The sequence below is a fragment of the Mastigoproctus giganteus genome, chromosome 10 (assembly GCF_048544385.1).
Source record: "Mastigoproctus giganteus isolate SK-2022 chromosome 10, ASM4854438v1, whole genome shotgun sequence".
NCBI classification, from domain to species: Eukaryota; Metazoa; Arthropoda; class Arachnida; order Uropygi; family Thelyphonidae; genus Mastigoproctus; species Mastigoproctus giganteus.
The window spans coordinates 56,412,363-56,429,725 of NC_143584.1; the positions used below are offsets into that span (position 1 = coordinate 56,412,363).

Below are 17,363 nucleotides of genomic sequence, written 5' to 3' on the forward strand. Positions count from 1 at the left end.
AATGCAGATATATTTTCGATCATATTTAAGGTTGGCAGGGTTGTTAAGGACACTACCGAAGCTATGCTGCTGCAACAGGATCTGGGAAAGGTTGAGCAGATGGGCTGAGAGGTGGCAAATGAAGTTTAACATTGACAAATGTAAAGTACTACATATGGGAAACAGCAACCCCAGAGCAACGTATCAACTCTGTGGTACTGCAGTGGTAGAGAATGAAAAGGACCTGGGGGTTATTGTGCAGGCAGATATGAAGTTCTCTGAGCAGTGCAGACGGGTTGCAAGAGTAGCTCATGGTGTCTTGTCAATGATATACAGGAATTTTTCTAGCAGGGATAAGGAGGTGATTATTCCCTTGTATAAGGCAATGGTCAGGCCACACCTTGAGTACTGTATACAGGTCTGGAGGCCTCATTTCAAGAAGGATGTAGAGCTTCTGGAACGAGTACAGAGAAGGGCAACAAGATTAGTGAATGGAACAAAGGGTTGCTCTTACGAAGAAAGGCTTAAGTTTTGGCAAATTATAGTGTCTGGAGACTAGGCACCGGTGAGGTGATCTGATAGAGGTGTATAAAGCCTTTAATGGTTTGAGCATGCTCAATGCCGATGGGATTCTTCCTCTTGTTCAGAATAATCACCTGAGAGGGCATAAATTCAGATTGAGGAAAGACAATGACAGATGTAGGATAGATGTGTGGAAATTTGCCTTTAGTCAGCGAGTAGTTGGTTGGTGGAACAGACTTCCATCCCTTGTTGTGAAAGTTGATAGCCTAAATAAATTTAAGGTTCAGCTGGACAGGTATTTCGAACGAACGGAGGGGTGAAATGGAAGTGTGTTTTTTTTTTTTTTTGCTGATGCTGCATAAGCTTGCTTTCTTGCATCATATGCCTCTACTAATGCTAAATAAATTTTGAAATGAAAAGTGAAAAACTATCATGTCGTCTCGTTAGGATGGAATTAAGAATACTGAACACTGTTGCACATTGCAGCTGACTGCCTGAAAGGAGCTATTGTCACATGTGCATGGTAGACAATAGAGTTGGCACCGCAGCATACATGTACCGTACCTAGGGTATGACAATGCAGAATATATGTATAGTACCTGTCTAGGCTATTGAATATGTACAGTAAATTTTCGACTTAAATTGAAAACTGTGTTATAGTGAAACTTATGCTGTTTGAAACCGTGCTAAGCGGGGTATTGCTGTATAGCAAACAGTAATGTGCCTAGCTGGTGGGGAAGGGAAGGGAAGGGGAGGGGGGATAGAATACACTAATAACATTAGTCCAAGAAGGGTAGTGTCCACTGATAACAACTTTCTGCCTTCTCCCACTCAATCACCCATTTATCCATAGCAGTAGCTTGCCTTTAATACTTTTTATACTTCTGTAATGCCTTATCCTACCCATATGTAATACCTTTCATTTGTCAGTGTTAAACTTCAATTGCCACTTCTCAGCACATCTGTCTAATTTGTCTAGATCTTGTTACAGTAGCATACTTTAATTACTGGCCTTAACCACCATGCCAACTTTCATATCATTGCAAGTTTAAACATTAGGCCTGATATGCCTTGAACAATATTATTAATAAATACTGAAAACAAGAATGAGCACAGCACTGAACTCCGCTAATGACATTTGTTCAGGAAGAGCAGTTCCCATTGATTATCACTCTGTCTTCCCCACTCAACCATCACTTTATCCATAGCAGCATCTTGCTCTTAATGCCACACTTCTCCAATTTTACAGTCAAAAGGCCGAAACAGCATAAAAAGCTTAACTGAAGTCCAAGTATATGATATTAAAATTATTTTTTGTATCCTTTGTATCCAGTTTCTTTCCTCATTGCATCATATTGCAATCAGATTTGCCATCAAGAGAACAATGGGGTGCTCTTAAAAAGAAAGGTTTAAGTTCTGCAAATTGCAGCATCTGAAGACTAGGCACCTGCAAGGTGACCTGATTGAGGTGTATAAGGCATTTGAGCAAGCTAAATGCTAATGGGATTCTTCTTCTTGCTCAGATTATGCACCTGAGGGGCATAATTTTAATTGAGGAAAGACAGTTGTAGAATAGATGTGCAGAAGTTTTCCTTTAGCCAGAAAGTGGTCGATTGCTGGAACAAACTTACATCTGTCATTGTGGAAGTTAATAGATTAAATAAATTCAAGGAAGAAGTGGACAAACTTTTGGAACAAATGGATTGGTGAAATGGGAATATTTTTTTTTTTTTTTTTTTGGCTGATGCTGTATAAGCTTGCTTTCTTGCATCATATGCCTCTACTAATGATAATGCTCAGACAAGACCACCCCTTAACAAATACACGCTATGACTGCAGTATAATTGCATTCCTGTCTAGGTAGTCCTGCATTATTTCTTTAACCAGTGGCTGTTATTTTTTCTGGAACAGACATTTAACTAACAGGTCTGTAATTACGCATGCCACATTTTGATGTCACTTTGTGAATTGGGAATATATTTGAATGTTTTATTCACACATTTTGAAAAAAAAAATAATAGTAAAGTTAAACTTTACAATATAAAAAATGGATTATTGTTCACAAGTAAAAAAAAGTGTGCTCATGATAGATTGAAAATATGCCTTGAACAATATTAAATATAAGGTGGCAACAAAAAGAGAACAATTTTGAATTTTTCTTGCTGATAGTAGTTTTCAAAACATAGCACATGGGAGATAATGTATTCTCTAGTGTAATCTATAAAGAAGTGATGCATTAGCTAGACAGAAATCCAGTTATACTGCAGTAACAGCATGTACTTGTTAAGGGCAATATTGTCTGACCAATCTGAATGGATACTGTGGCATAGCAACAAAGGAACTGGATGCAAAAATAATTTTGACATTATATACTTTGATTTAAAAAAAAAGCTGTTGTATACTGTTGCATGCAAAACACTGTTGTACAAATTGGAGCAGTGTTGGCATTAAGGGCAAGCTGCTATGAATAAAGGGATTGTTCAGTGGAAGAAGACAGAGTGGTTATCAGTAGGCACTGCTCTTCTTGAACTAATATTATTAGCAGAGTGCCCCAGGGTTCAGTTTTGGGCACATAGTTTTCTGTATTTATTAATGATATTGATGAAGGTATATATCAGGCTTAATGTCTTAAGTTTTCAGATGATATTTAGGTTGGCAGGGTAGTTAATCACAATAGATGTGGCAGTTGAAGTTTAATATTGAGAAATGCAAAGTACTTCATATAGGGAGCAGTAATCCAGATTAATGTACCAGCTGTGTGGTACCACACTCAAGGGCAGTGGAGAATGAAAAAGATCTGTAGGTAATTGAACAATGCAGACAGATTGCAGGACAGTATATGTGGTTTTGTCAATGATAAAACGGGAATTTTGAAATCAGGGAGGTGATTATCCCATTGTATAGGCAATGGTTAGGCTACATCTTGAGTACAGCATACAGGTCTGGAAGTCTCATTTTAGGAAGGATGTGGATCTGTTGGAATGGGTGCAGAGAGGAGCAACAGATTGAGGGGGAGAAAAGAGTGCTCTTACTAGGAAAGCTTCACTTTTGCAAATGGCAGTGTCTGTAGACTAGGCACTTGTGAGATCTAATTGAGGTGATTAAGCCATTCAATGAATGGATTAAGTAAGCTCAATGTTGAAGGAATCCTTCCTCTCTATACACTTGAGAGGGCATAAATTCAAATTGGGATGGATGGTTGCAAGTTGGATGTGCATAAATTTGCATTCTTCCAGATCTACAGTTGATTGTTGGAATAAATTCCCATTTGGTGTTGGAAAAAATAAGTACACCACTCTTTACTCAGGTTGTCATACATAATTAAACTAATACCAAGAGTAATACCAAAAAATACTGTAATACCAAATATCAAGTCTTAATGTAAAACTTTCATGAAACATCATCAGTTGGTTTCACGACACCAACCTGTCAGTCAGACCTGTCAGATACTTATCAATCATTTCAACTCTGTAACAAACTGATGATGTTTCATGAAAGTTTTACATTAAGACTCTTGGTACTTGGTTTATATTACAGTTTAATTATGTATGACAACCTGAGAAAAGAGTGGTGCACTTCTTTTTTTTCTTTATGGCATTTTTTTGGTTTCAATTTTTAATTCATTTCGCTTCATTTTAAATTTGATGTCTTCAAACCACATGGATTAAGAGGTGAGTACTGTAAAAAGCATAAGCTCTAGCTAAAACTTAATGAAGAAAATGACGGTACTATAAGTCTTTGCTATAAATAATACAGTTTCTATATTATATTATTATAAATTTCCATGCCAGTTAACATTAGAAGAAGGCAGCTTGAGCAAAAATGGTATTTAAATGCAAATTCAGTGTTTAGTTTTTAAATTATATTTATAGTTAAAATGTTGTATGTTTACAAATTAACAGTTATAACAGGTTTGGATTTTATTGTAGATCTTGAACGGCAAGGAAAAATTGCTTCATTGTTATATGAATTAGACAATTCCATTGCTGAGGGACACCATAAAAAATCGGCACTCTTAGCTAGAGAGCTAACAATGTGTAAAGCTAGCTATTTTATGAAAACTGAGATCAAAAACGAAGAATCCCAAATGTTGTGAGTAGGTTTAGTTATGTTTTACTGTCTATATGTGCCTATCCATTTAACAAAATATATGAAAATAATCCACATAAGATAAATTTTTTTGTTATCCATTGAATGGGACTTCTATTGCATAAAATGCTTTATAGTGCCTTAAATTTAAAAATCTGTTAATCATTTCAGCTTTGGAGAAACTGTGCAGGGATCATGGGGTAAAAGGAGAGACTGCAATTGTAATTTTTATAGGAATGGGATATGCTTTAATAAAAGGAAATGCAAGAATATTTTGCTGATGCTGTTGATACAATGTTAGGTGGGCAGAAAATTTGGTGGGGTGGGTGGAAATACACAGAATAATAGATTATAAGCTACCACTGAATCACAAGTTTATCAAGTGGAAATCTGCTGTACACCAATGGAAACAGCAAAAAGAGTGAAGGTGGAGTTGGCTTTCTGGTCCATAAAAATATTGAAAACAACATTTTTGAATTCAAAAGTACATCACCAAGGGTGTCAAGACTACTACTCAGGGTTTCTAAGAGGTTGGTGATATATGCACCAACATTGAGCCATGATGATGAAGAGGTTGAAGAAATGTATAACGAAGCAGTATGTACTGGAACTTAGGAACAAGTTTGAGCTTCTGCAGACCTTTCATGACCAAGATATCGACAAGGAATACAACAGCTTTCTGAAAGTAATAAAGCCCAAGAAACCTATAGGCAAAAAGAAACCAAAGAAGAAAAAATTAGTCAAGAAACATGTCGTGATGAGCCAAAGATGACAAATGAAGAGCAAGATAAACACTGACAAGGACCAAATTGAGTATACTGAGTTTTTCAAAGCCATTAGAAAGAGACTCAGAGAGGACATAACAGGGTGGCCAACCATTCCGATATGGCCAGGATTGTTCTGATTTAGAACTTCAATTCCCACTTCCCAATAATACTATCATTTATCCCGATAAGAGAGGGAAAAACTGTTAATTTATTGATTTTTACATATTTTTAATTCATTCGTATTGGAATCTAACAGATGTGTTAAAAATTAATTCTAATAACAAGATTAAAATGAGAAAGTCTAAAGGCATTTTGTTCTTCACTGAGTAATGAAGAAAAGAAAATGCATGTTGATAAAAAAAAAATGGGTCCAATTTTTTCAAAATTTCCGGAAGAAAATAATTTGTCTCAAATTGTAAGCTCCATATTTAAATGCTTCATCGGAAAGAGTTTTCAGCTTAATGAAAACTGCTTGGCAGAAAGAGAGAAACCATCTTTTATTAGAAAATTTAGGAGCCGAACTTATGGTGAAAGAAAACTATAACATGTCCTGTTCAGAATTTAAAAACTTTTTAAAATCTTCGGGAGAAGAAATTTTAAAACTAGCAAAATCTAAAGGAAAATATATAAAGTAAAAGTAGTCTTGCTTGCTGATATAAATAATATTATAGTTTATATAGGACAAAAAAAAATACATGTTAACAACAATCATATAGCAAATAAATACTATGATTGATTGATAAAAAAAATGTATTTTAATTGTATTTTTATATTTTTCTTTTACTTTTTGAAGGAAAAAATGCTATACTACACATTTCATTTTAAGTTGTCCTGCCTACCAATTTTCAAATTATGGCCACCTTGGGACATAAGAAGATTTAACACAAGAAAAGTAGAAGCTTTAAGGGAAAACAAAGGACTTAAATTAGCAGTCATGAGCAGTAATACAGAAAGACAAATGATACTGGATCTGAAGAATAGTGATGGTGTACTTATAATCTAAGAAACCTCTGATTGTTTGAAGGCAGCAATAGTGCCCTCATCTCTAGGAAGTTCGATTGTTGACTTTGTCCACATTTGTACTCAATGCTCATCATTTTGTGAAATATCACATTTAAAAGTTAAGCTATAATTCTTCAACCACACTGGCATTGAAATTTTGAGCATCATCATTATTTTCTTTAGTTTTTTCGTCAGCCTCCATGTAATTTATTCCAGATTTTTTTAAGTGGTTTTTTATGGTCTAAGATTTAATTTTGTTCCCTGCTTAATTCTTTTAGTGAATATCATCAAGAACAGCAATTGTTTGATTTCTGGAACAAACTTCCATCTGTTGTTGTGGAAGCTGATAGCTTAAATAAATTCAAGGAAGAACTAGACAAACTTTTGGAGCGAACAGATAGGTAAAATGGGAAGTGTGTGTGTGTACGTTTTTTTTTTTTTTTTTTGGCTGATGCTGTATAAGCTTGTTTTCTTTCATCATATGCCTCTACTAATGCTAACAGATGTTTGAAGACTTTTTCCTTTTCAACTGAGTGTATGATTTCCAGTAGTTGTTCTCTAAAATATCATTTGATGCTTGTTATAATGCCTTGATCTGTTGGTTGAACAGAGGTTGAGTTCAGTGACAAGAATAAATATTTGGTGAGGTTTGAAAGATTAGAATATAACAGGCAGTTATCTAACATGAGTGAAATTTTCCTATCTCCCCCCCCCCAAGATTCCTTGTCCCATTAATGTATTTCTTCTGCAAAATTTGGCCATTAATTACAGATGTCATTCAGACTTTTTTATCAGATTGTTGTTAAATGAAATTTTTTTAAAATTTAATCTCTCTCTCTCTAAAACACACATAATCTGCAAGCTCTCCCTTTATTCAGTTTTACATAATTTCGAATAAAATAGGAAGTTGATTTTTTGGATAATTTTTCACTTGTGCACTTTTCAACTTTAAACTTTTGGGTCATGCCATTTCTTCCATCATGCAGCATAACCTCAAAAGACATTGAGGTTATGATGGACATCATGGTGAGATTCAATCTTTCTTACATTTCAAGGATATGGCTCTAAAATGTTGTCAGGCCATCTTCTAGATAGTCCACCTGACTGAACTTGTTGGTAACTCTCTAGGAAGCATCTGGATTAGTTAGTATATAATCTCACCGTATCTACTCTGCCAGATAGTGACTGGAGGGAGTCCAAGTAGTGTGTGTGTGTGGTAGGCATTATCGAGGCCATGTTATGTCAAGGAGCTGGGTATATTCTTGTGTGTACACCATACTTAAAAATTTTGTTACTTCATACAACGTCCTCCTCACCTTTTCTTACTACTGAATTCATCATGTCAAACTAATAGAACAAACTTATCTGTTAAAAGCTATAAACCTCCCAAATACGTCTACATTCATTTCACAAATATACGGTTCAGTGACATCTATTTCCACTTACAATGGAAATGGAATATTATATATACGGTCTTAATGAGGTCCATTTCCACTTACAATGCCAAGCCCCAGTTACTTTTTCTGACAGAATCCCAATTATTGGGTGATTCAACCATCTCAGTTGTCCTAATTATTTACTGTATGATTCCTTTCCCTTATGATACTTATGCATACATCCACTTTGATATTCACTGTCAGAGACTTAGTAATTTGGAGTCTTCTCTTTTTGATCTTCTCTGGTTTAAATCTCTCTTCTCTATTCAGTCAACTTCATTTGTTACTGCTGTCATTCTTCCAGTTCCACTTTCAAAGATTTTCAAATGATTTTTAAAATCATATGAAAATATTTGACTTAATGTTCACAACCCTAGTTGGCTTCAATTTTCTAGTTACACATACACAGTTGGCAAAGATGCGGCAATCACTAATGACCTTGCATAGATTCATTTACCTACTAGAATACCCGACAAACCTAACTACACAGCCAACACTCTTGATCATTTTCTCACAAACAACCCTTCCAAGTACACAGTTGCAAGGTATAAGGTACACAGTTGCAGTGAGTGATCCTCTGAGCACCTCAGATCACAACTTAGTATTGGTCTCTTCTTCAATGGAGCTTTCTCTCTCATGTCTGTTCTCAGCCTCACGTTGTTTAGCATTACAAAAATGCAAAATGGGATGTTCTTTTTCTTGGTTGGATTACTGTTTCAAACTGTAAGACCTAGATCTTACAAATATAATAGAAATATTTATTTTAGCTAGAATAAATCCAGGAAGGGTAATGGAAAGGGAGTATTAAGTTTTAAAAATAGTAAGTATTAGGATTGAATATTTAGTTTGAATGTAATGAAGGTTAAAGTTGGAGAAACACTGGATTTGGGGATTGGGAAGTTATAGATGTATGTGTTAAAATAACTGCTAAATGGAAACAAGTAATTTCGAATAATATAAGAGAGCTAACAGGGAGAGCTGCCAGGAATATGGAAGAGGTGCCATTTGCGAATGAGCGAGAAAGGGGTTACTAAGGGCAAGAACAATAGGACCATGAAACTGGGTTATGAAGCGTCCCCTTGATCTAAGTCACCATTAGGAAGTAAACAGGAAATGAATGGACATCCGGTGTTCACGTAAAAAGAAAATGGCATCAGGGTGATTGATATTTGGTAAGTTCGCAATATTTAGCAGAGAAAGTGTGAACACAAAACTAGGTTTTTGGAGGTGACTGGCAAACATAAAAAGGTCATACTGCCGTGTGAAAAAAAAAAATAAGAAAATTACAGGAGAAGGGTTTGATTTGTGCAAAAGGGAAAAGGTTGTGGTCAGATGTTTTAGCAAATAGAAAGTTTAAGCATAGTATGGGGATTGGTTGCGAGTCCTTGGGGGAGGCATTCCAAACTTGAGGGAAAAAGAAAAGTTCGGGGGAGAGAGTTTTGTCTAGGGGAGAAGGTCATGAGTTTGCAGGTTGAAGTGATTTTTTGGTGATCGGAGTTCACCAAAAAATCTTCCTTCATCTTGCTACCAAAAAAGGTAGAAAGATGAAGGAAAACAAAAAAAAAAAAAAGTGGTGAGAGAAATGGGTAGTGAAGCATAGAGGACACGAGTATGTGCGGATTGAAAGTGATGATGTTTTTCGGAAGTATGGAAGAGCGGGAAACATGTACATTTAAAGTTAACGTAAATGTGCAAGAAAAGAAAGAGAGCCTGTCCACCATGGAAGGCAGTCATCGGGTGATTGGTGTGCCCAGCAACGAAATCGCAAGCTGTACCTCCAAAGTTATGTCGTGTAAGAGAATACGCTTGTGTCTAGGGTAGACACAAGTGTAGTCTCTTACCTGGCCCATTGAGAAATAGCCAGTTGTGCAGATATGTGAGCCAAGAAAAGAAAGAAAGCCTGTCCGCCACTAAGGAAAGTAGTGTCCAAGAAATGGAAGGCAGTCATCGGGTGATCGGCGTGCCCAGCAACGAAAAAATTGCTAGCTGTACCTCTGAAGTTATGTCATGTAAGAGACTACACTTGTGTCTAGGGTCCGGCCTGTTGAGAAATAGCCAGTTGTGCAGATATGTGAGCCAAGAAAAGAAAAAGCCTGTCCACCACAAAGGAAAGTAGTGTGCTCAAGAAATGGAAGAAAGCCTGTCTGCCATGAAGGAAGCCTGAAACCAAGGAAATTGGAAGTAGTGTTCTGTTTGTTCCTGTTTTTTTTTTTATTGAACTCCGAACTCATGGACTCATAAGAAATTGATTGATAGTTCTTTCTAAAGAAAATTCCGTTTGTAATAGGCAAGTTAGTTACTAAAGTTGAGATAAATTGTAATAAATGTTAATGATTATGAAGTAACGTAAGGGTGGTACAGGGGTAATAAAAAGAGAGAAATAGTATAAAGGAATTAATAAAGAAAGTGTAATCATAAGGGTAGTAAGTTGAGGATACGTTAGCAGGTATCTTTAATTTAGACAAGGAGTCCACAAATGATAACTTGACAGATACGGTGTGTAGGGAAAGAAATTTTATTTATTGAGAAACCTCTTGGGTAAAGGGAGTAACTAAGGTAGAATGGGTGATCTATAGTGAATATTACTGATGTTAGAGGATAATACATTTCATGTGTTGTAATACATTTCATGTGTTAAAGGTTAGAAAAAAAATAAGAGTAATAAGAGAAAAATGAGTTTACTGATGTAAGTGATAAAAATTGGTACTGGAAGGAATGATTAGGTAATCAGTGATGATTCATAATAAGTAAGATACAACTGATACAAAGTGTTGTTGATAAATTGTAATTTGTAAATAGAGAATAGTTGATGAGGGAGAGATAGTGTATTGTTGTTGTTATGCAGATTTCACGACACAAGGGCAACTATGGCCAATATGTGTCTGTCAGAGTCACTTTGTTCGTTTTAATGATTTATGGATATATCAAAGTGTATTTATTATTCCAAGATGTTTAATATATATAAAGAGCTCGCTTAGGTTTGCTTTGTCACCAAGTAACCAAGTATATGAAAAAGGGTTAGAGGAGCTTGCAGGTTTGCTAATGATTGAAAGGAAGTGGTTTGAGTGGCTGAATAGGATGGGCAATCAATTAGGATGTGCCTTACTGTAAGTTGTACCTGACAAACAGAGCAGAGTGGGGGATCTTTTCTTAGAAGTAAATGTTTGTGGGTGAGGAAGGTATGTATGCATAATCTTGTTAATATAACTTCTTCCTGTCTATTTGTACATGAGCTAGAATGCCATGAACGTAGATCTTTTTTTTTTATTCTGCGGAGTTTATTGCACAGTTGGTCCCTCCAGAGTTGTTTCCAAATGGAAGTATATTTGGTACAAAATACATCTCTATAATCTGTAAATGGTACAAACTGAAAGTTATTGTATATTAAGATCTGGATTCTTTGCGTCTTGGTCTGCATGATTATTTCCTGGGATTCCAACATGGCTGAGAATCCAATAGATAGACATTTGTTTTCTTGCTTTATGCAAAACTCTGAGTTGTTTTCTAAGATGCTGAATCAAGGAATTTGAGGAATATTTGTTATTCTGTAGAGCTGCTACTGCACTAAGGGAGTCAGTATAGATTAGATCAGGTAGAAGTTGGTGCTCGGTACCAGTGCTAGTTTGCACTGGATATTACCGAAAATACTGCAAACACGAGGCAAGGAGACAGATATAATATATTCTGGTAAAACTACTGCAGCACCTACTAAGTTATTCAATTTTGATCCATCTGTGTAAATCTTCTATTTTCAAAACTGTGCAGTGCATGGAGCTTCTGTATAACGATTGGAGAGATCTCTATTTTATTCCTGTTTGTTTGTTTGTTATTTGGTTTTTAGGAGCATTAGCAACTAAGGCCATATTGCTCCGGTATATGCAGTGGTCATCCCTGACCTTTCCACATCCTCCGTATTTGGTGGTGACGGGCTCGAACCCCGGTCTAATCAAGAAGCGTGTGCTACGCACTGCTGCTCCTTCCCACCTGGCTACGGAGGCGCCTATTCCTGTTTGTAAGATGTGATATGGACAAAGGCACAGTCGGCATCCAAGGAGGTTCTGAGTTTATATCTGCTGCAGAAATGTGCTGGAAATGTATTTCCCAATCTCGAGCTAAGTGTCTGAGATGCAGTCCTACTGGTTTATTTTCATTTGGCTTGCAATCATAATTACTCGTCCATAGTGGATCGTGAATAATGGACCAATTTGGATGTGTTGGCTGACTGTATATTTTTGCCACATACATTCACAGTAGATAATCTCGTCAAAGGTGCAGCAGGGGTTCTGATGCATCTGCATACAAGCTCTCAATTGGTGAAGTTCTAAAGGCTCCTAGAGCTATACGGAGAGCATTATGGTGAATGGTATCTAGCGATGTAACATGCTCCTTCTTTCTGAAACATATACAGGAGATCCATAACCCAAACAAGATCTAATCAAAGTTTTATATAATTGTAGTAATGTGTACCTGTCAGTTTCCTAGGCCACTGAAGATATTGTGCGCAAGATTAAGTTTTGAGAGGCAACTAGTTCGAAGTCTTAGTGTATGTTCATGAAAGTTTAGTTTTCTATCTAATGTTAAGCCTAAGAAGGAGAACTTTTGAACAACAGATAGAGCAATTTTATTTAAGTATAAGAGCGGTTCAGGATGAAGACCACTCATTTTACAGAAGTGTATAACAGCTGATTTTTTCTCATATATTCTATATTCATTATTTTTAGTTCATGCTTCTATTTTGTTTATGGATAATTGAAGCTGTTGTTCAATCATGTTCATGCTCGGTGATTGAAATGAAATGGAAAGATCATCTGCGTACATATATATTTCCAGTGAAGGTGGTATAACCTTTGTGATATTGTTCACCCGCAGGGCAAACAGAGTTGCACTTAATACTGAGCCGTGGGGTACCCCTTCCCGTTGTATATAATTGTAGGTAAACAGCCTTTATATCATACCTGAAATGTTCTGTCAATAAGAAATTTTTCTACAAATTGTGGAAGTTGTCCTCTGTATCCTAACTGAAATAGATCTCATAGGATTCCGAATCTCTATGTTGTGTGAAAAGCTTTTTCAAGATCTAGATTTACCATCGCCATATGCTGCTTTCTTATAAATGAGTTTCTAATATTTGTTCAACTTTGACATGTAGATCAAGTATTGATCTATTTTTCCTAAATCCAAATTTGTGGGATGAGAAAACATTCTCTTTTTCCAGCAACCACATAAGTCTATTGTGCACTATTCATTCAAGGATTTTCCCTAAGCAGTTGGTCAGTGAAATAGGTTAAGTAGAGTGCCTATATGTATAGGAAGGAGCTTTTTTCGGGTTTGGGAAATGCAAGGACAATTGCATGCCGCCATATGGATGGATACAGGTTGTTCAGAAAAATTCTATTGTATAGATCTAGTAGGATATCCAACCAGTCAGAGTTTAGGTGTTGTATCATAGTGTAATAAATGCCATTGGAACCTGGTGCACTATTAGGAATTTTGTAATGGTTTTAAGTAATTCCTCTTTTAGGAATTGTAGATTATAGGAATGATAATTGGTAGAGAAATTCAGCTTACTCCGTTCATCGTGCTCTTTATATTTTTGAAAGTCAGTGCAATAGCTTGTAACTGCTGATTTGGAAGCGAAAGATTCAGCCAGAATTTCTGATATCTTGTCTGTTGTAAAAACATCCTGCCCTTTCCAGTGGAAGATTGGAGATTGTATGCACGGATATCTTCCACTTAAAATCCGAATTTTTTTTCCACACCAAACCAGGACTCGAGTTCCTAGTAAGTGGAAGCAAACGTGATCCAAGAATTTTTCTTTACCTTTTTCTGAATTCTCCTCTCATCAGCTTTGGCTTTTTTATATGCAATCAAATTGCGGGTAGTTGGATATTTCCGGAATGCATTCCATGCGCGATTTTGTTTTGTTTTGTTTTTGCTGTTGAACATTCTGCATTCCACCAAGTACCTTGCCTGCCTTGCCTTATTTATTTGAGATATTGTAGCCTTTGAAGCTTCTAGCAGTTGATCGTTGATATATATGACATCATCATCTATTGGCAGGGTTTCTATTAATTGCTTATCCAGCTTGATTAATTGAATATATATTTACTCCAATTGGCTTTTTTAAAATTCCATGCTGTTCTGGTTTCTTCTGTATAGACCCAGGAAAATTAATGGAGGCACTGGTTAAAGAAGCACTGCAGGATCATCTAGACAAGACTTCAGTTATAGCTCGGACACAGCATGGTTTTGTTAAGGGAAAGTCTTGCCTGACCAATTTGATTGGATACTATGATGCAGTCACAAAAGAACTGGATGCAGGGAATAACTTTGATATTATATATTTGGATCTTAGAAAGGCTTTTGATACTGTTGCACATGGAAGACTGCTGCACAAATTGGAGCAGTGTGGGATTGGAGGCAAATTGCTGCTATGGATAAAGGGATGGTTGGGTGGGAGAAGATAGAGAGTGGTAATCAATGGACACTGCTCATCGTGGACTAATGTTATTAGTGGAGTCCCTCAGGGTTCATTGTTGGTTCCATTTTTGTTTTCTGTATTTATAAATGATATTGATGATGGTATATGGGCTGAGAGGTGGCAAATGAAGATAGGCTGAGAGGTGGCAAATGAAGTTTAACATTGACAAATGTAAAGTACTACATATGGGAAACAGTAACCCCAGAGTAACTCAACTCTGTGGTACTACACTGACAGTGGTAAAGAATGAAAAGGACCTGGGGGTAATTGTGCAGGCAGATATGAAGTTCTCTGAGCAGTGCAGACGGGCTGCAAGAGTAGCTCATGGTGTCTTGTCAATGATATACAGGAATTTTTCTAGCAGGGATAAGGAGGTGATTATTCCCTTGTATAAGGCAATGGTCAGGCCACACCTTGAGTACTGTATACAGGTCTGGAGGCCTCATTTCAAGAAGGATGTAGAGCTGCTGGAACGAGTACAGAGAAGGGCAACAAGATTAGTGAATGGAACAAAGGGTTGCTCTTATGAAGAAAAGCTTAAGTTTTGCAGATTACAGTTTCTGGAAACTAGGCACCGGCGAGGTGATCTGATAGAGGTGTATAAAGCCTTGAATGGTTTGAGCATGCTCAGTGCTGATGGGATTCTTCCTCTTGCTCAGAATAGTCACCTGAGAGGGCATAAATTCAGATTGAGGAAAAACAGATGTAGGATACATGTGCAGAAATTTGCCTTTAGCCAGCGGGTAGTTGGTTGGTGGAACAGACTTCCATCCTTTTGTTGTGGAAGTTGATAGCCTAAATAAATTTAAGGCTCAGCTGGACAGGTATTTCGAATGAACGGAGGGGTGAAATGAAAGTTCCCTGTCAAAGACTTGGCAATTTGGAATCTCCTCTCTCTGATCTTCTCTGGCTTAAAATCTCTCTACCTCATTGTGTCAAATTCATCTGTTGTCTCTACCATTCTCCCAACTCCACTAATCACTTGGAGCTCTTTGACTTCCTCTCTTTGCAGCTTGACTTTCTCCAGTCCAACTTTTCTAACAGTGAGGTAATTTTCCTTGGTAATTTTAATGTTCACAACTGCAGCTGGCTTCCGTTTTCTAGTCACACCGACCCAGCTGGTCGAGATGCTGAGGCTTTTGCAATTACTAATGACCTTGCACAGATTGTTCATTTACCTACAAGAATACCGGACAATGCTAATCATACAGCCAATACGTTTGATCTTTTTCTCACAAACAACCCTTCTAAGTACACGGTTGAAATGAGAGGTCCTTTAGGCACTTCAGATCACAACTTGGTGATTGTCTCTTCCCCAATGGAACCTTTATTTCATGGGTATTCCCAACCTCGTGTTGCTTGGCATTACAAGAATGCAAAATGGAATGACCTGTGAGATTTCTTTTCCTTGGTCGGATTACTGTTTCAAAACTTCTGATGTCAACGTTTGCTCAGATCGTGTCAGTGAAATTATTCTTGCAGGAATGGATTCCTTTATGCCACACTCCACTTTAAAATCTCGTCCTTTATCTAAACCTTGGTTTTCCAATAAATGTGCTAAGGCTGTTCAAGAGAAGAATGTTGCATATCCTAATTGGCTTGTTTCTAATTCTTCAGTTTCATTTTCTGCCTACACCAGAGCTCGCAACAATTGTAAAGCAGTTATTAATCAGTCCAAACTAGAGTTTGAACAGACTAAGAGTAGAAAACTTGCTTCTTGCCCTAATGGTAGCCGAGCATTCTGGTCTCTTGCCAAAGGTATTGGCCACAACTTTTGCCCATCTCTGTTCCCACCTCTGTCCAAACCAGATGGTTCTGTTGTCACTTCAGCCAAGGTTAAAGCTGACCTGCTAGCATCCCATTTTTCTTCCAACTCATGTATTAATGATCTTGGTAAAACATCTCCCAACATTCCCAACACGCTCCATTCAATGCCTCCTATGGTCTTCCGTCAAAAGGATGTCAGAAGGATTTTGACGAATCTTGATGCTAAGAAAGCTCCAGGTCCTGATGGTATTTCTCCACTTGTTCTCAAAACCTGTGCTCCTGAACTTACTCCTATTCTTTGCCGCCTTTTTTCACTTTCTTATTCCAAAGGTGTTTTTCCTTCTGCTTGGAAATTTGCTCATATCCAGCCAGTTCCTAAAAAGGGTGACAAATCCCTCCCATCCAATTATCGTCCCATTGCAATTACTTCTACTCTTTCTAAAGTAATGGAGAAATCTATTAACCGCCAGTTGTTTGTTATACAGGCAACTTTTCATTTATGAACTTTCGCTATAACGAATGTCACAATTCATTCAAAATTTCTTGAAGTCGCCAATAGATAGAGTTCCTTATAAAACAAAATGCCAAACGTATAGTGAACATAGTTGTGAGATTTAAATAAATAAACCTTTTAAAAAATGTATTTATTACAATAATTATCAGAAAATTGTTATATGATAATTATATTTAACTGTTCTTGGTTAATAAAACTAAGGCATACAGCATTTATCATGCATTGCAAAACATTGCTGGTGCTGTTGTGTGGAAAAACTTGCATCCACAGTTTGTGAATAATTTAAGTGATTTTGAGGAGCCAGTAGAACCTGTGACTGAAGAAATTGTTGAACTGGGCAATACAATGGAACTTGACCCTGATGTGACTGATATGGAAAGAATTGCAAAAGTGAAAAGAGGCATTTATGACTGTCTAGCATCCCACAGTGAGATTTTTGAAGAAAAAAAAACAAAGTAACTGTGCAGTCTTCTATAAAAACATATTTTAAAAAATTGGAAAACCCAGCTGTTTCTTCATTATCAGACGCCCTTCCATCAACCTCAACTGCACCTAGTGTCACTTATGTGGAAAATATTGAACTCTGATGAAGATATTGACGAGTAAAAGTTGAATACATATGTATGTACAGTACATATATTGTGTTAGTACAGGTACTCCTCTACTTACGTACAAATGACTTATGTACAACTCGCAGATACGTACAAAGCACAAAGCTGTTGTTATATTCGGTTATAAGAATCAGTTTTGAACACCTTCGTAATATTTTTCTAAAGTAGATTTTTGGAGGTCACCACCATAAAACA

The 17,363-nt window shown here is 36.7% G+C and overlaps 1 protein-coding gene across 3 annotated transcripts in view; it reads left to right on the forward strand.

The window, feature by feature from the left end:
- LOC150079043 (ranBP-type and C3HC4-type zinc finger-containing protein 1-like) overlaps positions 1–17,363 on the forward strand; it is a 328,766-nt gene that overhangs the window by 38,670 nt on the left and 272,733 nt on the right. For 2 of the 3 annotated variants that reach the window (XM_090382645.1, XM_090382646.1), the window contains exon 2: positions 4,431–4,593. In XM_090382645.1, coding sequence (XP_090238771.1) covers positions 4,431–4,593 — 163 coding nt within the window. Of the gene's footprint in view, positions 1–4,430; positions 4,598–17,363 lie in introns of those variants that run through there. The other variant, XM_090382647.1, reaches the window with a different exon arrangement.